Source organism: Scyliorhinus torazame, chromosome 7 (assembly GCF_047496885.1).
Source record: "Scyliorhinus torazame isolate Kashiwa2021f chromosome 7, sScyTor2.1, whole genome shotgun sequence".
NCBI lineage: Eukaryota > Metazoa > Chordata > Chondrichthyes > Carcharhiniformes > Scyliorhinidae > Scyliorhinus > Scyliorhinus torazame.
Window position 1 is genome coordinate 13504978 of NC_092713.1, and position 24067 is coordinate 13529044.

General features: G+C 47.4%; 1 protein-coding gene across 1 annotated transcript in view; it reads right to left on the reverse strand.

Moving 5' to 3' along the window:
* Positions 1 to 1843: 1843 nt before the first annotated feature.
* Positions 1844 to 24067, reverse strand: part of spata1 (spermatogenesis associated 1) — an 88559-nt gene continuing 66335 nt past the window's right edge. The window contains exons 5-12 of the mRNA XM_072510346.1: positions 23459 to 24035; positions 17839 to 17986; positions 17626 to 17680; positions 17152 to 17260; positions 15097 to 15222; positions 12617 to 12789; positions 7752 to 7850; positions 1844 to 4801 (exon numbers count right to left, since the gene is read on the reverse strand). Of these exons, the coding sequence (XP_072366447.1) occupies positions 4673 to 4801; positions 7752 to 7850; positions 12617 to 12789; positions 15097 to 15222; positions 17152 to 17260; positions 17626 to 17680; positions 17839 to 17986; positions 23459 to 24035 (1416 nt within the window). The 3' untranslated portion in view covers positions 1844 to 4672. The remainder of the gene's footprint in view (positions 4802 to 7751; positions 7851 to 12616; positions 12790 to 15096; positions 15223 to 17151; positions 17261 to 17625; positions 17681 to 17838; positions 17987 to 23458; positions 24036 to 24067) is intronic.

The following is a 24067-nucleotide window of genomic DNA, read 5'->3' on the forward strand; positions in this document are numbered from 1 at the left end:
GCTGACCCGGTCGGTTGGTTCAGTGACCTTGGAGATTATGCCTTTTAGTTGTAGACTCGTGAGCTCTGCCGTCAGGCACTCTCTCAGTGGAGCAGGGTCACGTCATGGTGCGTGGAGCACTGGCTTGGCATCAGACCGCAGTAGAATCTTGTACAGCAGCGTGCCCATCCCGCTAAATACATCTGGGTATTGGGTTAGGATCTCGTCGATGCTGGCCTGAAGATCCGAATGGGACGGCGGCGTGGTGTAGACCCTTTGAATGAGGTTCAGTTGCTTGCAGGCGTGTGGACCTAGCAGGGACACACTGTCTGGTTTAACAATCTCGAAGCGTAAGCTTGCTTGTGTGTGTCGGCTGGACATCCCGCTGAAGTTGCTGGGCGATCAGATTTCACAACACAGTGTGCGCCCGGAGACAAAGGACCCCAATGCCTTGATTGCGTTTCCATTGTAGTCCAGGAGTTTGCAGGCAGCTGGAAGGATTGTGGGGGCTTCTTGATTCTCTTGAAGTCCACCTGCGAAATCAGGTTGGTGGAGGCACCTGTGTCCAGTTTGAACTGGATGGGGCAATGGTTGACCTTCATCACTGCATGCCATTCGTCCTCGGGATCCACAGCCAGGATTGATTGGACTCACGATGTGTCTGGTGTGGCGTATTCGCACTTCGTAATAATGCCCACTCGGTAAGTGTTGTCCAGATATTCATCATCTGGATCCGTCGCACTGCCTGGATCAGAGTCAGGCATTCGGTGTTCCACACTTCTGATGCGCTGCTGTCGGAATTGGGAGCACTGGCTCCTGACTGGTGCTGCAGATCTGCACAGGGCTGCAGAGTGGTTTGGTTTCCCACAGTTTAAACAGCGTTTGCCTCTTGCAGGGCAGTTTTTTAAAAAATGGGCGGTGCCACAGTTCGTACACGTCATGACATCGGTGTCATGCCACTCAGTGCGTCGTTGCACATGCGCGGTGCGGTTCTCGGACGCCTGCACCTGCGCGGTGCGGTTTTCGGCTGCATTGTGTTCCCGATCGCATTGCGCATGCGATGGGCCCCGGGAAGAGCACGCGAAATGGCCACTTTTGTCAACGTGAAGGCGCTGCTTCCGGGAGATGGCCTGAACACTCTCCCCCTCGTGGGAGGCTTGTTTTTCACTTTCTGCCGTTTTGTACTGTGAATAGCGATTTTCAGAGTGCTCATGCACAGTACACGTTTCAATCGTGACTGGCAGGGTCATGTGCTTGATTTTCAACGATTGCTCTTGCACAGGATCAGAGTGGACTCCAAAAACGATTTGGTCTCTGATCATGGAGTCAGTGATATCACCGAAGTTGTAGAATTGCGCTAGCAGTCTAAGGTTAGTTAGATATGAGTTGAAGAATCCATCTTTACCTTACATCCTCTGCTTGAAGATGTAACGCTCAAAGATTTCGTTGGTGTCCACCTCTCAGTGGCTGTCGAAGTTGTCCAGGATGATTTGGTACTTCGTTTTGTCCTGCTCTTCGGAAAAGTGAAAAGAGTTGAAGATCTCTAACGCATGGTCACCCGCAGTGGTAAGTAGAAGAGCGATCTTCTGAGCATCGGTTGCGCCATTGAGGTCGGATGCTTCCACATATAGTTGAAATTTGTGCTTGAATGAACACCAGTTGGCACTAAGATTGCTGGTGGTCCTGAGCTGATGAGGTGCCTGAATCTTGTCCATCGTGCCTGTATTCAGTAGCTGGTTGTCACGGATCTTGCTGAGTTGAACTAAATAGATTGAACATGGTACCATGTTGTGTTATGCTGCTTTGGATAACACAGGCTGCTACTTGATGCAGTCTTAACTAAAGGATGCTCCAGACTCTGAAATGAGTTCAACGTGTTTATTGAACTATTAACACAGTCCTCAAATGAGTTCGACTCTCTGCTAATCTAACTGAAGTAACTCAGTCTAACTGTACCAGCTTGCTCTAAGCCATGTGCTGGGGTGTGATGCTGCTGATTAACCCTGTCTAACTCTCTAGATGTCTGTCTGTGGAAAGAGGCAGGGTGTGAGTGCCTCATCTCTTTTGTAGTGTGTAAGTCATGCTCCCTTGTGGTGATGCCACCTCTGAGTGTCCTGGCTGCCCATTGGATGTGTCCTATTCTGAGTGTTCATTGGTTGCATGTTTGCATATCATGACAGTAGGGTTGCAGGAGCCTCAGCCTTGACGTTGTCTAATAGGTTTGAGATTCTTGTTCCCTGTGTGGACGAGAGTAGGGACTGGAGGGAGGATGGGGAAACTGACCATAGCACCATGGTACAGGGAGCCATTCAAGTGGGGGGAGAGAAATATAGTTGTAATTGGGGTAAGTATAGTTAGGGGCATTGACACTATTCTCTGTGACCAGGATTGAGAATCCCGAAGGTTGTGTTGCATACCTGGGGCTCGGATTCAGGATATCACATTGGGGCTCCAGAAGAGGTTGGAGAGGGAGGGGAAAGATCCAGTTGTCGTGGACCACGTAGATACCAATGATCCAGGTAGAATAAGGACAGAGGTTCTGTTGAAGGAATATGAGCAGCTCGGGGCTAAGTTAAAAGTCAGAACCAAAAAGGTAATAACCTCTGGATTACTACCTGAGCCTCGAGCTAATTGGCACAGGGCCAATAGGATTAAGGAGGGAAATGAGTGACTCAAAGATTGGTGTGGGAGAAATGGGTTTGAATTCATGGCACATTGGCACCAGTACTGGGGAAGGAGGGAGCTGTTCCAATCGGACGGTCTTCACCCGAATCATGCTGGGACCGAGAGTCCGAGCGAATCGCATAACTAGGGCCATAGATAAGGCTTTAAACTAAATAGTCAGGAAGAGGGTTCATTTCAATGGAAAATTAGAAAATCAAAGGTAAAGGAGAAGGTAGGAATTCAGATTTATTTTTTATAAATTTAGAGTACCAAATTGATTTTTTCTTCCAATTAAGAGGCAGTTTAGCTTGGCTAATCCACCTGCCCTGCACATCTTTGGGTTGTGGGCGTGAGACCCACGCCGATACGGGGAGAATGTGCAAACTGCACGCGGACAGTGACCCAGAGCCGGGATCTAAACCGGGACCTTGGCGCCGTGAGGCAGCGGTGCTAACCACTGGTCCACTGTGCTGCCCGAGGAATTCAGATTAGTGATGAAGCGGATTGATACCAGAAAATAAAAGGAAGAGACGTAACACGTGGCACGAAGGAATCCAACAAGAATAGGGAAATTTGGTAACAGAACAAACATTGTTTCCAATTAAGGGGCAATTTAGCGTGGCCAATTCACCTACCCAGCACATCTTTTTGGGTTGGTGGGGGTGAGACTCACGCAGACAAAGGGACTTTTTTCTTTTAAAGAGTACCCAATTCTTTCTTTCTGCAATTAAGGGGTAATTTACCGAGGCCAATCCACCCAGCCTGCACATCTTTGGGAGCAGGGATGTCTTGCTGCAGTTATACAGGGCCTTGGTGAGATCACACCTGGAATATAATAATAATCGCTTATTGTCACAAGTAGGCTTCAATGAAGTTACTGTGAAAAGCCCCTAGTCGCTACATTCCTGCCGGTACAGGAATTGAACCCGCGCTGCTGGTCTTCCTCTGCATTACAAGCCAGCTATTTAGCCCACTGTGCTAAACCAGCCCCTGTGTGCAGTTCTGGTCTCCTTATCTGAGAAAGGATGTTCTTGCTACAGAGGGCGTGCAGAGAAGGTTCACTCACCAGACTTATTCCTGGGATGGCGGGACAGACAATGTGAGGAGAGATTATGCTCATTGGAGTTCAGAAGAATTTCACAGAAACCTTCAAAATTCGAACAGGACTCGACAGGGTAGATGCAGGGAGGGTGGTCCTGATGGTGGGGGTGTTCAGAACCAGGATACGGGACAAGCCTTTAGGATTGAGATGGGGAGAAATCTTTTCACCCAGGGAGTGGTGAGCCTGTGGAATTCGTTACCACAGGAAGCAGTTGAAGCCAAAACATTGTATGATTGCAAGGAGTTAGATATAGCTCTTGGGGCTCAATGGATCAAAGGATATGGGGGGAAGGCGGGAACAGCCATAATCATAATGAATGGCAGAGCAGGCTCGAGGGGCCGAATGGCCTCCTCCTGTTCCTATCTTCCATGTTTCTATGTTTACCACTTTTGGGAATAGCTGGCTAATTTATCAACCTGTTTCAACTCTGTCATGAAGACTCCTTCGGTAGCCCACAAGCCTTTGAGTGTGTATCACGGCAACGGAGGTGGCACACCAGTGGGCAGAGGTGGGACCTTCTGATCCCACCGCTGTCAACGGGACTTCCCGTTCTTTTAACCGTCAGCAAGACCAGAAATCCGATCGGTGAGAACGGCTGGAAAATTCCGGCCTTCGAGCGAGGCTTCAACCCAGTTCCCCCCCGGCCAGAGACATGGGACGCCCCACACTGAGCCGCAAGACCTGCTCAGCTCGCAGATGTTTGGAAAGGATTGAAAAGGAAGATATTCTGTCCTTTAGGATTGACCACAATCTTCCACAACCCTCACTGCCCAGACAATGTCAATGAGATGTCCCAAAATGCTTCGTAGGCAGTGAGGTGCTTTTTGAAATGTGTTCGCTCTGAAACATCAGCAAACGTGAAAGCTGTTTGTAGCAAGATCCCACACAGGCAGCGTGAAGATCAAGGCCTGGATAATCCGCTATTGACTAAGATGTTGAAGCATTCAAACTGTGAGGTACAGAACCACCATGCAGGCGATTCAGGGACGATTGGGTCTTCTTCTGAGCCAGCTCAGCGCGGAGCACTCGGAGTTCTGTCGATGTCTGTTTTCTCAGCTGGAAAGACAATAGAGGTTATTATAATATTTTTCAAAGATCTACTTAACTGAATGGCAACTTTAATTATCTTATTCAGCCAAACATTGAACAGAAACCAGAATGTTTTTCCCATAGCCTCATACGTAAAATACCCAATCAACTCGTTCAATACATTGTTTTTATAATGATCATGTCAATAAATGTCCATGTGAATAGCTTCCTCTTAAAGATTCTATTCCGTAGTAACAGTTCCAATCCTCACCAGCTGGTATATGTGTAGAGTTGGTAACTGTGGTGACGTGTCTCATTTGTGGGGGGAGTTATCATGGGTCACATAACCCATCGGACCAATCGCGGAGAGGCGACTGTTTGACAGTGGGAACTGACAGTTAGAGACCGGGAGTTCTGGAGTTCAGAAGCATTCTCATCTCTGTGCTGTATATAGCTGTTTGCACCCAGTAAATCCCTTGCTCGTTTATCTGTCGAGTTGCTTGTCTTTCCTTCACAGCTATTACATCTGGCGACAAGGTAAATCAAAGCCCTTTCTATCATCTGCCACAAAGCAGGGGAGACGTCCTCGCATCGAACACCTTTTAAAAACCATTGCTGCAACAGCAAATCATCCTTCTAACAGCCTGCAGGGCTCAGACATACGATCTCATTCGAGGTTCGGCAACTCTAGAGGCCCCCGGTACAAAAGCAGCTCATAGCGTTAGCCAAGAAGCGCTGCATCCCAAAACCGAGCAGTGATTATGCAGGGATACAAATTTAATTCGACAATAGGAAACCCAGGGGAGACAAACTCAGCATTCATGGCACAGTTAAGGCAGTTGGCTGAGCAATGTGAATTTGGATCAACACCCAATGATATGTTGAGAGATAGATTAGTTTGTGGCGTGAATAACCTCAACATACAAAAAAGATTACTAGCAGAGACAGAAATAAACTTGACTGGAGCATTGGACATTTCTCAGGCTACAGAAAATGCTGAAAGAGGTACGTCAGCATTGCAAAACGTGCAGGCGTTCTTGGGTCTGCTAACTATATTTACAAGTGGATTTTGACCTGAGATGGGTTTTGTTTGAGTGGAAATGAAGAGCAATTGCTTTATTGTATTGTTAAGCATTGTTTAACTAGTAATTATAAGCTATTGTCCTTATGATATTAAAGTTGGTAACACTACGTTAGTAATAAAGTTTATTTTAATATACCATGGTCTGGATTCTGCGTTTCCGTGGCTCAGTGCCAATGCCAGCGGAAGACCCATGGTGTTTCACAGCGAGAAGATCGGTGCTAACCCTCACCGATTCCAGTTAGCACCGGTGCTGCCTGGAACACCGGCGGATCGCGCGGGGAACGAACGGATAATCGCCAGGTCCCAGCCGCACATGCACAGGGCTGACAAGCGGAAACCGCGCACACCGACACCCGCACCAGTCACGCCGGAAAACATGGCGCTGGCCGTGCTGGACCGCGTACCAGCCCAGCCCAACCCCACAGCCCACCCCCTGGCCACTCCACACCACTCCCTCCAACTCTAGCAGATGCCCCCCCCCCCCCGGCCAGCGGCACGGACCTTGGGTGAGTGTGGCAGCGCTGGACACTGTCCGCAGCCGGCACGCCAGGTTCCCCGCCGCTGAGACCACAAGTGGCCCACACCATCAGGAACTCGGCCCATCGGAGCCAGAGCATCGCAGGCGGGCGGGCAGGCTGGTGTCTGGCATCCTAACAATTGTAGGGATTTGGTTCGGGATAATTGGAAACATTACAGTGGCAAAAGTACAGAAAGACAAAGGTTATTATTCATTTTCTATCATTGCAAAACATGGAAGAGAAACTATAAAATACTATTTCAAAAGAAAATTGGATTGGTGTTTAAAGGACTCTGGGGAATGGGCAGCAGAATGGGGCTAATCGAATAGCTCTCTGAAATGGCCAGCATATGAACAATGGGTTAAATGGCCTTTTATGGTTCGAATTTAACGTCCGTGGAAATTACAAGTTTGACTTGTTGATTCAATAGATCGAATTATGCACTTGTCATGTGACAGTACCTTAAGAAATGGGTGTTTAGAAATGGGTGTGTACATAAATATCTGTAGAGTACCTTTAAGAAATGGGTATTTATTACTGCAGTGATATCAGAGAGGGGGTGGAGCTGGGCTGTCTGTCAGCTTTTTACTTTCGTTTTAGGCTTTTTGCTGCAGGGTGTGTTTTTGGTTTCGTTTTCAGTGCTGGAGCTGAAGCCAGACAGAGCAGGTGTACTGTTGATCTCTCTGCCATCAAAAGACTATCTCTTGATCATTTGGTGCATTCAGAATTATGTTTTCAGTAGTGACTTTAAGCTGATGTGCTTCTGTTGAAAGGTGTTTCTTCTGTCTTCTGGATGTTATTTGGGAAGTTATTGAGGATTACTTAGTGTTGTATTCTTTGGGGGTTGTATTTGAATTGATGGTTGGTACGATGTTCACTGTATGTTTCAAAAAGGTTAACTTGAGTTCATAGAATAAACATTGTTTTGCTTTAAAAATTACTTTTCCATTTCTGCTGTACCACACCTGTAGAGTGGGCCGTGTGCTCCCCATACCACAATCTATTAAAAGTTGTGGGTCAGGTGAACTCCATGATACACTTTGGGGTTCTCTAAACCCTGGCCCAGAACACACAGATTTACGTTAATTGTTTGACAGGTTGAGATAGCTGTAGATATGTAAACATATCGGCTACCGACCAGGTGCTGCAAAATTGGGTTAAAATGAGTGGCTTGTCTCTTTTGTGGTTAACGCAGACAAGGTGGGCTGAATGATCTCTTTTTGTACTGTAACAATTCTATGGTTTAATATGTACCAAACCTTCCCAAGAACGTATTGATGTAGTTCCAACTCTGTCACGGTTTCGTGAAAATAACTCGGTGCTAGTTTTATGTGTTAGTTCCATGGCATTTATGTACGTCACGGGATTACTGTACCTTTATCTCAGTAATTAGTTTCATTTTGGCGTTTTCCACACTTCTGTACAGCTGATCAATTTCATGCTTGAGTGTTGTAATCTGAATAATAAACTCATTCTGGAAGAGAACATCATTACTGTTTAAATTTGTACGGATGCCCTTCACACTTCCCCCACCATTCCCAAGAGCTTCACAGATAAAGTTGGCCCAGAGCCTTCGGTACAACTGGAGATGCACGTCATATACAGTGGATACCTGTCGTGTTGATCCCCATGGGAATTTCCCAGGAAGTTTGAACTTCCAATGGAGCAAATCCCATGTTCCCCAGAAACCTCCTTGAAGGTCTTTGACTCTCAGTTGGAGTTAGAGACTTCAGACAGTTCTGATGTGCTTATCTGAGGTGATGCCCAGGAAATGTCGGGCAGATTAAAACCCTATGCAACTCCGGGGCGACTACAAAACCCACCTCCCCAATCTCTCCCCCAAGACACAAAAATAGGTAAGAGAGCATGTTGTGAAGGGCACACAAGGAGATTGCAAAAAGGATATGGATAGGTTGAATGAGTGGGGAAGGATTTGGCAGATGAAGTAGATGTGGGAAAAAGTGACGCTGTTCACTTTGGTAGGAAGAATAAAAAAGCAGAGTATTACTGAAATGAAGAACGACTGCAGAATTCTGAGGTGCAGAGGGATCTGGGTGCTCTACTGCATGAGACAAAAAAACATGGTCTGCACATACAACAAGTAATTAATAACCAAACTCTGCAATCTTGGATTTGACCCCTCCCTGTGCAGCTGGATCCTCGACTTCCTCACCAACAGACCGCAATCTGTCAGGATAGGCAACAGCACCTCCTCCACAATAGTCCTCAACACCGGGGCCCCACAAGGATGTGTGCTCAGTCCTCTACTGTACTCCCTATACAAACACGACTGTGTGGCAAGATTAAACTCCAATTTGATCTATAAGTTTGCGGATGATACGATTGTGGTGGGTCGTATCTCAAACAACGACGAATCAGACTACAGAAGGGAGACAGATCACTTGGTTGCATGGTGTACCGAAAACAACCTCTCTCTAAATGTCGATAAAACCAAGGAACTAATCATCGACTTCAGGGAGCGTAGTACCTGAACGTAGAAGTGGAGATGGTCGATAGCTTTAAGTTCCTGGGGGTCACCTTCACCAACAGTCTGTCCTGGTCCACTCACGTTGATGCAAATCAAGAAAGCCCAACACGTCTCTACTTTCTAAGGAAGCTAAAGAAACTCGGCATATCTGCATCGACTCTCACAAACTTCTACAGATGTGCCATAGAGAGCATCCTATCCGGCTGCATCACAGCCTGGTATGGTAACTGCTCGGCCCAAGAATGCAAGAAATTGCAGCGTGTGGTGAACTCAGCCCAAAGCATCACAAAAGCTCGCTACCCCCACATTGATTCTGTATACACCTCCCACTGCCTCAGGAAGGCTGACAGCCTTGTCGAGACCCCTCCCACCCAGGAATTGACCTCTTCCAGATCCTTCCATCAGGCAGAAGATACAGAAGTTTGAAGATCCGCACATCCAGACATAGAAACAGCTTCTTCCCCACAGCTACAAGACTCCTCAATGACTCCCCCTCGGACTGATCTGTTCCCTGTAAGAACACTATTCACGATGCCTTATGCTGCTCTTGCTGATGTATTTGCTTTGTTTGGTCCCTTGTTCCTCAGTGTAACCAATCACTATTTGTCAATGTACTTTGTCGATTATTCTTTTGTCTACTCTGTACGTACTGTGTACGCTCCCTCGGCTGCAGAAAACTGCTTTTCACTGTACTTCGGTACATGTGACAATAAATCAATCAATCAATCAATCAATCAAAACCAGAACAGGAAATACTGGACAATCTCAGCAGGTCCGGATGACTCTTCTCTCTCTGACAAACCATAAATTTCTTTACCCGTCAGTCTGGCCTCAATAAAAGTCGAGATGGATTTGCAGGTATAGCATTAGTTATTTTATTTGACTTGCAAGTCTGACTCAGTTCACAGCGGTACAAAACACATCCTGCCTTCTGTACCTCCGGAATCGAGTGAGTCTGTAGGACAAAGAAGTCTCTACTGATACATTCAAATGGCATCAAGTTTCACATACACGATTAACATAGGTCATCCTATACCCCTCCTGACCTGGCCATACATCCTAATTGGCTCATTTCCAATCCCTTCCTCTGGCCCCCTATTACCCAGCATCCTTTTCTCCTCCTTTGCTTGACACTCCTCCCCCTTGCTTTGCCATGCGTTCTGAAATCCTTTGTCTGTGAACTCACCAGAATGAGACTGGCCTATCTCTACATTACAGTAACTAATATCTCTAAACAAATATTTTATATCACATTCGTCATCTCCACAGCTGCTGTCGGACCTGCTGAGATTGTCCAGTATTTTTTGTTTCTGTTTCAGATTCCACAATAATTTACTTTTATCCTCAATAATTAAGAAGGTTAATGGAATGCTATGCTTCGGTTGAACAGGGCATTGGTGAATCCACAACTCGAATACTGTGTGCAGATTTGGTCATCTAATTAAGGAAATGCGTTGAAGGCAGTTTAGAGGAGATTTAGAACATAGAACATACAGTGCAGAAGGAGGCCATTCGGCCCATCGAGTCTGCACCGACCCACTTAAGCCCTCACTTCCACCCTATCCCCGTAACCCAACAACCCCTCCTAATCTTTTTGGCCACTGAGGGCAATTTAGCATGGCCAATCCACCTAACCTGCACGTTTTTGGACTGTGGGAAGAAACCGGAGCACCCGGAGGAAACCCACGCAGACAGGGGGAGAACGTGCAGACTCCGCACAGACAGTGACCCAAGCGGGGAATCGAACCTGGGACCCTGGCGCTGTGCAGCCACAGTGCTATCCACTTGTGCTACCGTGCTCCAGATTCCTTGATTGAAGAACATAAGATCCTGAGCGGCATGGACAAGGTGGACGTGAAAAGGATGTGAGTGAGTCCAGAACAAGAGGGCACTGTTTTATAATTAGAAGTTGCCCTTTTTAATAACAATAATAATAATAATCCTCGTCACGAGTAGGCTTACATTAACACTGCAACAACGTTACTGTGAAAGGACAGAAATGAGGAGAATTTTATTTTCTCAGAGGGTTGTGTGAATTGGAACTCTGCCTCAGGAGGTCGTGAGGGCGGGACAATGGATATTTCTAAGGCGGAGGTAGATAGATTCTTGTTCGGTGGATGGGAATGTAGAACTCAAACTACAAATGGATTAACTACGATGTTATTAAATGGCGGAGCAGACCCGAAGGGCTGAATGGCCTACTTCGGCTCCTAGTTCATATTTTCGTATGTTCATACTGGACCTCCACACACCCTTGACCACTCAATTCCATCCCCTGACTAACCCCAAACCCCAAATGATCACCTCACCCGGCTAACCACGCTCAACTCTGTTGAGTTCAGTTAGATCGTGCCCCTGGTCTCACCAATACCCTGCATAACTGAATCATAGCCTCCCAACGTTTTTAATCAATTCCCCTCACAATAAATTATAACATTCTATTTGCTTTCCTAATTACTTGTAGTACCTGCATACCTTTGCAATGCATGCACGAGGACAACCATCGCCCTCTGCATCTCAGAGTTCTGCAAATTCGCTGAATTTGGATAATATGCTTTCTTTCTTTTAAATCTTTCCCGGCAGATTGGACAATTTCCCACTTTGTACTCTGTTTGCCAGGTCTTTGCCCACCCTCTTGATCTATCTGTATCCCGTTGTGTCCTCTTCACATCTTACGATCCTACCCATCGTAGTGTCATCAGCAAACTTAACAACCATGCCATTCATCACAAGTCAGTTTTATAAATGACCTGGAGGAGGGCGTAGAAGGATGGGTGAGTAAATTTGCGGATGACACTAAAGTCGGTGGAGTTGTGGACAGTGCGGAAGGATGTTACAAGTTACAGAGGGACATAGATAAGCTGCAGCGCTGGGCTGAGAGGTGGCAAATGGGGTTTAATGCAGAAAAGCGTGAGGTGATTCATTTTGGAAGGAGTAACAGGAATACAGAGTACTGGGCTAATGGTAAGATTCTTGGTTGTGTGGATGAGCAGAGAGATCTCGGTGTCCATGTACATAGATCCCTGAAAGTTGCCACCCACGTTGAGAGGGTTGTTAAGAAGGCGTACGGTGTGTTAGCTTTTATTGGCAGGGGGATTGAGTTTCGGAGCCATGAGGTCATGTTGCAGCTGTACAAAACTCTGGTGCGGCCACATTTGGAGTATTGCGTGCAGTTCTGGTCGCCGCATTATAGGAAGGATGTGGAAGCATTGGAAAGGGTGCAGAGGAGATTTACCAGAATGTTGGCTGGTATGGAAGGGAGATCTTATGAGGAAAGGCTGAGGGACTTGAGGCTGTTTTCATTAGAGAGAAGAAGGTTAAGAGGTGACTTAATTGAGGCATACAAGATGATCAGAGGATTGGATAGGGTGGACAGTGAGAGCCTTTTTCCTCGGATGGTGATGTCTAGCACGAGGGGACATAGTTTTAATTTGAGGGGAGATAGATATTGGACAGATGTCAGAGGTAGGTTCTTTACTCAGAGAGTAGTAAGGGTGTGGAATGCCCTGCCTGCAACAGTAGTGGACTCGCCAACACTAAGGGCATTTAAATGGTCATTGGATAGACATATGGATGACAATGGAATAGTGTAGATGGGCTTTAGATTGGTTTCGCCAGGTTGGCGCAACATCGAGGGCCGAAGGGCCTGTACTGCGCTGTAATGTTCTATGTTTTATTTGTATAAATCGTAAAAAGTCGAGTCCCAGCACTGATAGAATAAATTGATCGAAAATTGATTGAACAGCATTTACTTTTGAATTACTCGCCGATTTTTGGTCCTGTTTCCTTGTGTCCCGTGCCTCGAGCTGATGTAGCAGTTTCAGATAATATGTCTCCAGCTCTTGACGTAACTTGCTAGATGTTTCTTCCAATGGAATGGTCACCTTCTTCGATTCAAAGTATTTCTTTTTCCACTTGTCACGAACTGTCGGACAGAAGGATAATACAGAAAGGACAAAAGGCAGCCAATGGAGTCAGTTCAAAATGCTTGTTGCCGTCGTAATTAGAAACCTCAGTAGCCAATTTGCACACAGAATACTTGAAAAAACAGAAATGCGCTGATGGCCAGGTGATTTGTGTTTGTGATTTGATCGATGGATAATAGTTGGGGGGGTTTTTCCCGAGATTTTATACTCAATTGTTTGCAGTGGGATTTGAACCTTTCACCAGTGGCCTTCCCTCGAATCAAGAATGGCATCTGCTCAGTCGGGGCACCGAGTTTCTGTCATGGGTCTTCATGTGAACCTGCAGACCGATCTGGATCCACAGGTCCTGACTTGGAAAAATGTCGCTGCTCCTTCACTGTCACTGGGCCAAAGTCCTGGAACCCCCTCCCTAACAGCACTGTGGGTGTACCTACACCACCTGGCTTCCAGCGGTACAAAAAGGCAGCTCGCCACCAACTTCTCAAGGGGCAATTTGGGATGGACAATAAATGCCGGCCTAGCCAGCGAAGCCCGAAACCCATGAAAGAATGTTAACAAAAATCTTTGGGAACGTGGAGGATGACATCCCACCAGATAGTGGGATCCAGAATGCAGCATTTCCTTCCCTCCCTTTCCTTCTCAGTCAATGTCCTGCCTCATCATTAGGACACTGTCAATCAAAGTGTGACGTAGCTGGATGGACAAGCTGTCATCATTCTGAATGATTGGCAGCAAGCTCCTCCCACATATTCATATCACTGTTGCATTGTCTCAAGGCGAGATTCAGAGTGTCTGTGAACCGTTTTCTTCGTCCTGCCTTCGAACGCTGGCCATTCGATGACACCGCCTCATGCTCCAGATTCAATGGCAGGACTGGTGAACAAATGCCCGTGTGCATCTTGAAGCCAGAGCCACAAGCATTCCGGCAAAGTTGCAGCAAAATCAATTTCGACAGACTGGATATTGTGTCTGAACGGCTGAAATCATTGACCCTGCCAGATCCTCTTCTCTCAAGCTCAACCCACAACCTTTTGACTCCGGGCCATCTGTACATAGCAAGTAGCATGTTCAAATATTTCTGGCACATGTCTCCAGGGCATTCAATAGAATCCAATAGACTTCCTACAGTGCTGAAGGAGGCCATTTGGCCCATCAGGTCTGCACCGACCCTCCGAAAGAGCACCCGACAGAGGCGCACTCCCCTGACCTATCCCCCTAACCCCATCTAATCTGCACAACTTTGGACACTAAGGAGCAATCCACCCAACCTGCACATCTTTGGACTGTGGGAGGAAACCGGAGCACCCGGAGGAAACCCACGCACACACGGGGAGAACGTGCAGACTCCGCACAGGCAGTGACCCGAAGCTGGAATTGAACCTGGCTCGGTGAGACAGCAGTGCTAGCCACTATGCCTGGACCTCTGGATTACCGTCACTATGCCACCCCTACACGATGTCATACTGAGTGTTTTAAGTGGCGATTGGTTCGTCAAAGGGAGAGTCGTTATATGCAACCTCCAACCACCAAAATTTCTGCCTCGTCGAAGAGGATAGATCCTCCTCACAACGGATAGTTTGACTCACACGTTGTTCAGTGGCAGGAGAACCGGAAAGAATCTCATCATTCCACAGGACAGTAAGGACACTATTGGTGAATTAAGCATCTCATTGCTGTGAAAGAGAAAGAAGACTATCGCTTCCCCTCGCACCCAAAGTGGTTTGCTCCTTAGCACCCTCACTCTCTGAAAGCAAAGTGCCTGGGCAGATAATCGAGCGCTGAATCTGGACTGACGCTCTAGCGGAGTGTTGCGGGAGTGCTGCACTGTCGGAGGTTCTGCCTTTCAGATCGAAAGTTAAACTGTGGACCCTCCCTCTGCCCACTCAGGTAAATATTTGTGGTGAATGTATAATTACTGATAATTCATCCGTGCACTGTATTATGTTGTGTTATTAACCCTGTGGGCTCCACCTACGGGCCATTGTGTGGCTTCACCCACAGGGGATATGTTGGGGCATGTACGAGCTCCCCCCATGGCTCCACCCCTTTAGAGGAAGTATAAGAGCAGCTGACCTGCGGGGCCGCCTTCAGTGTTGTACCGGTCGCAGGCAGGCACAGTTCTAAGCTGATTAAAACCACGGTTTACTTCGCCGCGTGTCTTTGAGTGAATTGATGGTCGCATCAATATCAAAATTCCAGGTCACCTCCCAAAAAGAGCAGGGGTGTTGTGTAAGCTGTTTGGAGAGTTAGTAAATTCATCTTTATTTCCTTCTATAGCCACACGCGTTTGATTAACAGCACCTCACCTTGGTTTCGCTTTAACCGGTTCTGCGATAACAATCCTTTTGCTTTCCTCACGAGTTCTTCCCTGGTCTTTTCAAGGCATTTTCTCTCTTGTTTTGTCACATTTATTTCTGCAATGAGCTGCTCCTCTGCAAATAGAACATGCAACGTGACGCTCAGAATATCGTTACACCCTTTGAAAGTAAGAAAATGGAAAACACTTGGATCTATATCGAGCCTTCACTCGTAGAAATGCTTCAAGGTACATCGCAGAGTGCAGCCGGGCCTGGCGGTAGATTTGAACCTAGGAGCCTCCCCAAATGGGAAGAGTCCAAATAGTCCAACAGGTTAGTCATTTTGTGGAAGATTAACGCATCCGTTTGCCTTCTCACTGTGTCCCTTAAACTTGTGGCGAGATCGTTCCGCGCAGAGGTAATGCCATTAGACTAATGATCAGAGAATCGTAGAATCCCTACAGTGCAGGAGGAGGAATTCAGCCCATCAAGTCTGCACCAATCCTCTGAAAGAGGACTCTACGTAAGCCCACTCCCCCGCCCTATCCCCGTAACCCCAAAGGGGCAATTTAGCATGGCCAATCCACTTAACCTGTACGTCTTTGGACTGTGGGAGGAAACCGGAGCACCCGGAGGAAACCCACGCAGACACGGGGAGAAAGTGCAAAGTCCACACAGACAGTCACCAGAGGCCGGGATTGAACCTGAGTCCCTGGAGCTGTGAAGCAACAGTGCTAAACCAGAGGCCCAGGCTAATGCTCTTAGGACGTGGGGTCAAACCTCACTACGGCAACTGGTGATATCTCAATTCCATCCATAAATCTGGAATATAAAGCTTGTCCCAGTAATGTTGGCCACGGCAACTACCATTGATTATCATTTCAAAACCCATCTTGTTCACGAACGGCCCTGAGGGAAGGAAATCAGCCATCCTTACCTGGTCTGGCCTACATGTGGAATGTTACCTTATTTCAGCACAGTGTGGCAGCAGGCGGGTAGCGTTGAAGCCCCTGGCACCAAGGGAGACCTTCCCTGCAGTGCTGTCAGGAACATAGTGCAGAAAACGTGAAGGGGTGGGTCCCACGACATCACCCGCCCCGGCAGCAAATCACTTTTTTAAATATCGGGGCGTCAGTTACCACCCAGCACAAGAGTGCCAGGGGACGGTGTCTGGCCAATGCCAGGGGGCGCTGCCTGGCACCACCCGCTTCATCCTGAGCGATGCACTCACCTGAGCTGCTCTGAGAGCCCGCCCACCAGGTGCACGCAGTGGGAGGCCAATCAGAATTCATGCTGGCGTGACTTTACGCCAACATGAATGGATTCTGGAATGGATGGTGAGGGAGGGGCCTGATGTTGCAATTTAAATTGGTTATTATGCTGTTCCTGACACTGAATGTCAGGATTCCCTGATGGAGGAAGGGGGGGAGGACAATCATGGGGCACTCCCCGCCGACGTAAAACGCAGTTTGGGCCTCATGAGATTTTCCGCTCTTGACCTGTAAGGCTCTCAGTTCAAGGGCAATGACTTTATTTTCTCCACAGGAGCCTGCCTACCTGCTTGCTGAAGCCCCCTTCTTTACCCAACGTGTACGTTAAGCAGTTGTGTACATTAAGCAGTTGTAACGGAGGGTCTCCACCACGCTGCCCATGCAAAACCACCTCTGGACGATGTTTATTTCAGCTTTATCTCTTCCTCCACCCTTCCCCCATCTCATCAACAAGAAAGCTGATTGGAGACTGGGCTCACCAATGTGGGAGAGGGAGGAGTGGGAAAGAATCCGGATGCACATTCCCAACCGGCTCTCGGATTTTCACCACTAATTCCCTGAGACGGGGGGGGGGGGTATTGCTTCTCCCCGCTGTTCCAATTTCCCACTTGGGTCTCATTTCCTCTCAGGAGCAGGAGGAGGCCATTCAGCCCCTCACACCTGTTCTGCCAAGCAGCCTGATCATGGCTGAGCTCTCCCCCAATGTCATTTTCCCACAGTGGCTCCGGGTGCCTTGATTTATTTCCCTCGGTCTAGCCAGAAATGTAAATTTGAAGTCACACTAGCTACTTACTGTCTGTTGGAACTGATTCGAGCTGGGACTTTAGACTGAAAGTTAGTAGAGGTGGTGGGGGAGGAAGGGAATACTGATTCGTAACAGGTGAATATCCATCGTTCTGCGTCTAAAGCAAAAGGAAACAGATGAAAATTAAACATGGTGAGTGCGGGATTCATTTTTTTTAATTCTTAAAAAAGCTTTTGGAGCGCAGCTCCTTCAGCAGGTGAGTCACTCCGAAAGCTAGTGATTCCAAACAAACCTAATGGATTTTAACCTGGTGCAACAAGACGTCTCATTCTATAAAATTAAGAGGGACTGAAACAATCAGAAGAGTCTATAGAAGAGTCATACAGACTCGAAACGTTAATTTTGTTTCGCTCTCCACAGATGCTGCCAGACCTGTTGAGTTTTTCTCGCACCTTCTGATTTTATTTCAGATTTTCAGCATCTGCAGTATTTTGCTTTTATTACTGGAAGCACAATGAATACCTGATTTGTTCCTTGTCCGGCATTGGTAGACTCTGGAGCCTGATTTACTTGCTGACTGCAAAGCAGAATTGGAACAGTTCTTGAATCATTAACACAGTTTTGAACTAGGAGCATTGAAACAATTATGGAAACAAATCAATGAAGGACAGACAGAAATTGATCAGTGGCAAAGGGAAATTAATCAATGGTGAGTTTCCAGTCAGACATTCTCACCTCTTCTTTTTCTGGTTTTCATAATATTCCAAATCTCTCTCGTCCAGTGATTCTGGTATCCCTGAATCCCTTGTACTATTGCTCAGAATTCTGCTTTCCTTTGAAACTGAAGTAATGTCCATCTGCGCAACTCCTATGGCAACAGTTTCTGCAAAAGAATGTTCACTTATAGCAACAGAATTAGGTAAGTGTATGTATGCATTTCCTTAGCTACGCTTTCTCAAATTGTTGGTACGAATGAGTTGGGTTGGTTGCAATTGGTTGGATTGGTCTCAGGGCCAATCCTAGCTCCTCAGCACTTGATCCATGATTCACTCACGATTCACTGCAGTGGAGTCATCGAGTTAGGTATACAGCACAGGCCCTTCGGCCCTCCATGTCTATGGCAGCTATCAAATGCCAATCTAGACTAATCTCGTTTACCTGCACTTGGTCCACAGCCTACTATGAATCCCTAGAGTGCAGAAGGAGGTCATTTGGTCCATCAAGTCCGCATCGACCCTCTGAAAGTGAACCTAACTAGGCCCACTACCCCGCTCTATCCCCACAACCCCATCTAACCTGCACATCTTTGGACACTAAAGAGCAATTTTCACATGGCCAATCCCCCTAACCTGCACATCTTTGGACACTAAAGAACAATTTCGCATGAAACTTTCCATCCCAGGCAACATCCTGGTGAATCTCCTCTGCTCCCTCTCCAGTGCAATCACGTCCTTCCGATGGTGTGGCGACCAGAACTGCTCCCAATATTCCAGCTGTGGCCTAACCAATGTTTGAAAAAGTTGTACCAAGACCTCCATGCTCCTATCTAGCCCTGGCTAATGAAGGCAAGCATTCCGTTTGCCTCCTTCACCAGCCTATCTACCTGTGCTGCCACCTTCAGAGATCCATGGACTTGTGCACCAAGGTCCCTTAGTTCCTCAGCACTCCCTAAGCACCTACCGTTCATTGTGTCTATCCTACCCTTATTAAACCTCCCAAAATGCATCACCCCACACTTAGAGGATTAAATTCCACCTGCCATTGCTCTGCCCAATTTACCAGCTGATCAATATCAGACTATCCTCCTCACTATCAACATCACCAGTTTAAGTGTCATCTGCAAACTAATTACACCATCTACATTCACATCCAAGTCGTTAATGTAGATCACAAACAGCGAGGGTCCTAGCACCGATCCCTGTGGTACACTGCTGGTCGCAGGCTTCCAATCACAATAGCAACTCTCCACCATCACACTTTGCCTCCGATTAACAAGCCAATTTTGGATCCAATTTGCCAACTTGCCATGTATCCCATCTCATCAGGCCCTGGGGACTTATCCACCTTTTTGCCCATTAAATCAACGAATACTTCATCCTTATTAATCTTAGCGTGCACTAGAACTTCATCGTCCCAACTGCAATCTCCAGAAAATAGGGGCTGGTTTAACACAGGGCTAAATCGCTGGCTTTGAAAGCAGACCAAGGCAGGCCAGCAGCGTGGGTTCAATTCCCATACCAGCCTCCCCGAACAGGCGCCGGAATGTGGCAACTAGGGGCTTTTCACAGTAACTTCATTTGAAGCCTACTTGTGACAATAAGTGATTTTCATTTCATTTCTTTCTCCTTGGTGAGTACAGATGAAAAACATGAATTTAAGACCTCACCCACATCCTCTGACTTAAGGGGTGGCCCCTTTGGTCTCTAATGTGGCCCCACTTTTTCCCTGGTCATCCTCTTGCTCTTAATATACTTATAAAATGTCTTGGGGTTTTCCTTAATCTTGCTGGCCCATGATATTTGTGGCCCCTCTTTGCCCTCCTAATTTTTCAGCACCCTCGATACTCCCAGTGCTCTACACTCACCATATGCTCCATTTTTTTTCTTTATCAAACCCTCGATGTCCCTTGACAGCCAGGGTTCTCTGGACTTGCCACCCTTGCCCTTCACTCTTGGAGGAACACGTTGGCCCTGACTATTCACTGTTGCAGTTTTAAACGACTCCCACTTTCCAAAGATACATTTACCTGCAAATAGCTGCCCCCAGTCTACATTGGTCAGGTCCTGTCTAACGACATTGCAATCAGGCTTCCCCCAATTCAGACGCTTGATTTCTGGACTATCCTCATCCCTTTCCATAATGACTTTGAAACTTACAGAATTATTCATTCATAGAATCCCTACCGTGCAGAAGAAGGCCTTTCGGCCCATCGATTCGGCACCAACCCTCCGAACGACCACCATACCTAGGCCCAATCCCCCACCCTATTCATGAAACCCCACCCCACTGGCACAAAAGCTCTCCTAGATGCACTTTAAAAATTCCACCTCGTCAAATCCTTTCACACTCGGGTGACTCCAGTTAACATTGGCGAAGTTGGAAGTCCATGACTACTATAAGCCTATTCCTCTCACATCTCTGTGATTTGCCTACATATATGCTCCTCTATCTCCCTCTGACTGTTGGGAGGCTTCGAGTATCATCCCTGCAAAGGGATCACCCTTTTCTATTTCTAAGCTCCGCCAATATGGCCTTATTTTATGAGCCTTCTCAGACATCATCCATCATTACTGCAGTAATGGTCTCTTTTATCAATACTGCAACGCCCCCCACCTCTCTTACATCCCCCCACCCCCATTTTGAGTTGCCAATCCTGCCCTTCTTTCAACCATGGCTCCGTGATTGCAACATTCCCACGTGCTGATCAACCCTCTAAGTTCATCTGCCTTTCAGGCAGGCTCCTTGCATTAAAATAGATGCAATTTAGCCTTACGATCCTCCCATGTGCCTTGTCCAGCCCATGTTCTCTCTGCCTGCAGGACTGATCTAATTTTCCTTCTATATTTGATTGAACCGCACTCCCAACTGTTTATCTACTCTGTGTTCCATCCCCCAGCCAAATAATGTTAAGGTTAACGTGTAGGTTCAGTCGACAGTTAGGAAGGCAAATGCAATGTTAGCATTCATGATGAGAGGGCTAGAATACAAGAGCAGGGATGTACTTCTGAGGCTGTATAAGGCTCTAGTCAGATCCCATTTGGAATATTGTGAGCAGTTTTGGGCCTCGTATCTAAGGACGGATGTGCTGGCCTTGGAAAGGGTCCAGAGGAGGTTCACAAGGATGATCCCTGGAATGAAGAGCTTGTCGTATGAGGAGCGGTTGAAGACTCTGGGTCTGTACTCTTTGGAGTTCAGGAGAATGAGGGATGATCTTATTGAAACTTACAGGATACTGCGAGGCCTGGATAGAGTGGACGTGGAGAGGATGTTTCCACTTGCATGAAAAACTAGAACCAGAGGACACAATCTTAGACTAAGGGACGATCCTTTAAAACAGAGATGAGGAGGAATTTCCTCAGCCAGAGGGTGGTGAATCTGTGGAACCCTTTGCCGCAGAAGGCTGTGGAGGCCAAATCACTGAGTGTCTTTAAGGCAGAAATAGGTAGGTTCTTGATTAATAAGGGGATCAGGGGTTATGGGGAGAAGGCAGGAGAATGGGGATGAGAAAATATCAGCCATGATTGACTGGCGGAGCAGATTCGATGGGCCTAATTCTGCTCCTATGTCTTATGGTCTAAAATCTTCCCAACAGCCCGACCATTCCCGTTCCGGTGCAGGAGCAACCTGTCCAGCTTGTACAGGTCCCTCCTCCCCAGAAACTGTCCCAATGATATAAACATTCCAAACCCTCCCTCCTACACCATCCCTTTCGCCACACATTAATCTGACCAATCTTCCTATTCTCAGTACTAAGAGGCTGCTGCAGTCTCAGGGATCAAATTCAGCTCCAATGGGGCCCTGAAAGAAACTGAAGTAGGGTGGGTGATACAGACTGTCCCAGGTCCCGAGCACCTTCAGCTGCTTCATCAATGACTTTCCTTCCATTGTAAGGTCAGAAGTGGGGATGTTTGCTGATGACCGCACAATGTTCAACACCATTCTCAACACTTTTTTATTCATTTACGGGATGTGGGCTTCGCTGGTTAGGCCCAGCATTTATTGCCCTTCAGAAGGTGGTGGTGAGCCGCCTTCTCGAACGCTGCGGTCCCTAAGGTGTGGGAAAACCAACAGTGCTGAGAGAGTGGAAATTCCAGGAATTTGGCCCAGCGACAGTGAAGGAACGGCCAATATATTTCCAAGTCAGGGCGGTGAGTGACTCGGAGGGGAACCTCCAGGTGGTGGGGTCTCAGGTATCTGCTGTTCTTGTCCTTCTAGATGGTAGTGGTCGTGGGTTTGGAAGGTGCTGCCGCAGGACCATAGAACATATAGTGCAGAAGGAGACCATTCGGCCCATCGCGTCTGCACCGACACCACCCCTAACACCTTTTGGTCACTAAGGGCAATTTATCACGGCCAAACCGCCTAACCTGCACGTCTTTGGACTGTGGGAGGAAACCGGAGCACCCGGAGGAAACCTACGCAGACACGGGGAGAACGTGCAGACTCCGCACAGACAGTGACCCAGCGGGGAATCGAACCTGGGACCCTGGAGCTGTGAAGCCACAGTGCTATCCACTTGTGCTACCGTGCTGCCCTTATTGAACCTTGATGAGTTACTGCAGTGCATCTTGTAGATGGTACACACGGCAGCTACTGTGTTTCGGTGGTGGAGGGAGTGAATGTTTGTGGAAGGAGGAGCAACGAAGCGGGGCTGCTTTGCCCTGGGTGGTGTTGAGCTTCTTGAGTGTTGCTGGAGCCGCACTCATCCAGGTAAGTGGAGAGTATTCCATTACACTCCTGACCAGATGCTGGACGGGATTTGGGAGTCAGGAGGCATGTTGCTCGCCACAGGATCCCGAGCCTCAGACCTGCCCTTGTGAGGATCTGTGTCTTATTTTAGGGCCACAGTCAGAGAAATCAATAATCTGCGAGATAGCAACAGTAAATGAGAACTCCCATGAGGAACAGTGTTTAGTTTTGTTTGGTAGAGGAGACTTTTGTGCCTGGGAAAGGATGGTATGCGTTCATTTAGGCAGCACTAGCATGTATGGACAGGGTGTTGGACTTGGAAAATTAACACCGAATTTACTGGTGATTAACTATGAACCTAACGCTCTGTTCAGAACGATAAAAGCATTTCAGATGGTAAAAATAGCATTATTGGTGCCAAGTGGTCGATTGATAAGGAAGTGTCAGTGCTCATCCAGGCAAGTGGAGCCGTTTTCCATCACACTCCTGACTTGCGCCTTGTAGATGGTGGGCAGTGCAAAGATGTGCAGGTTAAGGTGGGGTTACGGGGATTTAGGTGGGGTTACGGGGATAGAGCGGGGTGGGGTGCTGTTTCGGAGGGTCGGCACAGGCTCGATGGGCTGAATGGCCTCCTTCTGCATTAGTCCATGAGGCTGGAAATATAAGGTGTTGTTGAAATTTGCCAAAAGTGTCCAGAGAAGCTGAATCATTCAGTTAACGTGTTATCCTGTCACAATGCTGGGCATTCGTATAGAACCTTTGTATTTATTTCTCTGCTGTTTTTCCCATATTCTTTCAAAGCTAAATATTTAAAGAAACCCACTGAATAAATGACAGATTTAAAACAGCAAAATCGAGTGTTTAGACTCATTTGCAAAAAGGAACACTGTCTCAGGCGTGATGTGCCAAATGGACTAAGATTTCTATTAATCTCCAATTCAAGAACCTTTCTTCCTCTGACACACTCGATGCTCTTGCTCTTGATTTCTGAATATTTTTTGATTGGACTGCCTTGCGTTCCGAAGGGATTTGCTGGGCGTCTCCTGCTCCCAGCTATTGCTGAAACCTGGACTCCTTGTCCTCCGGGCTTCCTGCGATAAAGCATTGGCTTCAAATTGCCTGGAGTCAGTGATTCCTCCTGGATTTGGCGTCCTCGGGCGAAGAGGACTGCAGGCGTTGGTGATGTCTGGGCTCCTGGTACGGTGGGGGTGGTGTGGAAAATGATCCGATTTACAATCCTCTGGCTTCGCGTTCACCTCGCGGCTTGTATTCTGGGGCCGGTCACATGATATGTAGCCGTTCTGTATGTCAGGACTCTTTGCAACATGTGCTTGGTAAGAAGAACCGGAAGATTTCAATTCTCCTGAAGGCTCATTCTCATCCAGGTCTCTGCCTATTAGCCTTGGATGTGACGCGGACGTTCCAAAATCCTCCTGAGGGGTTTGTTGATCTTCGGGCGTAAACATACGATGCGGAGGTCTCCTGCGAGCTCCAGGTAACAGGTAGAGTTCAGGCTGGGGAGCCTAAGAAATGATAGTGGGTTCCAATTAGATCC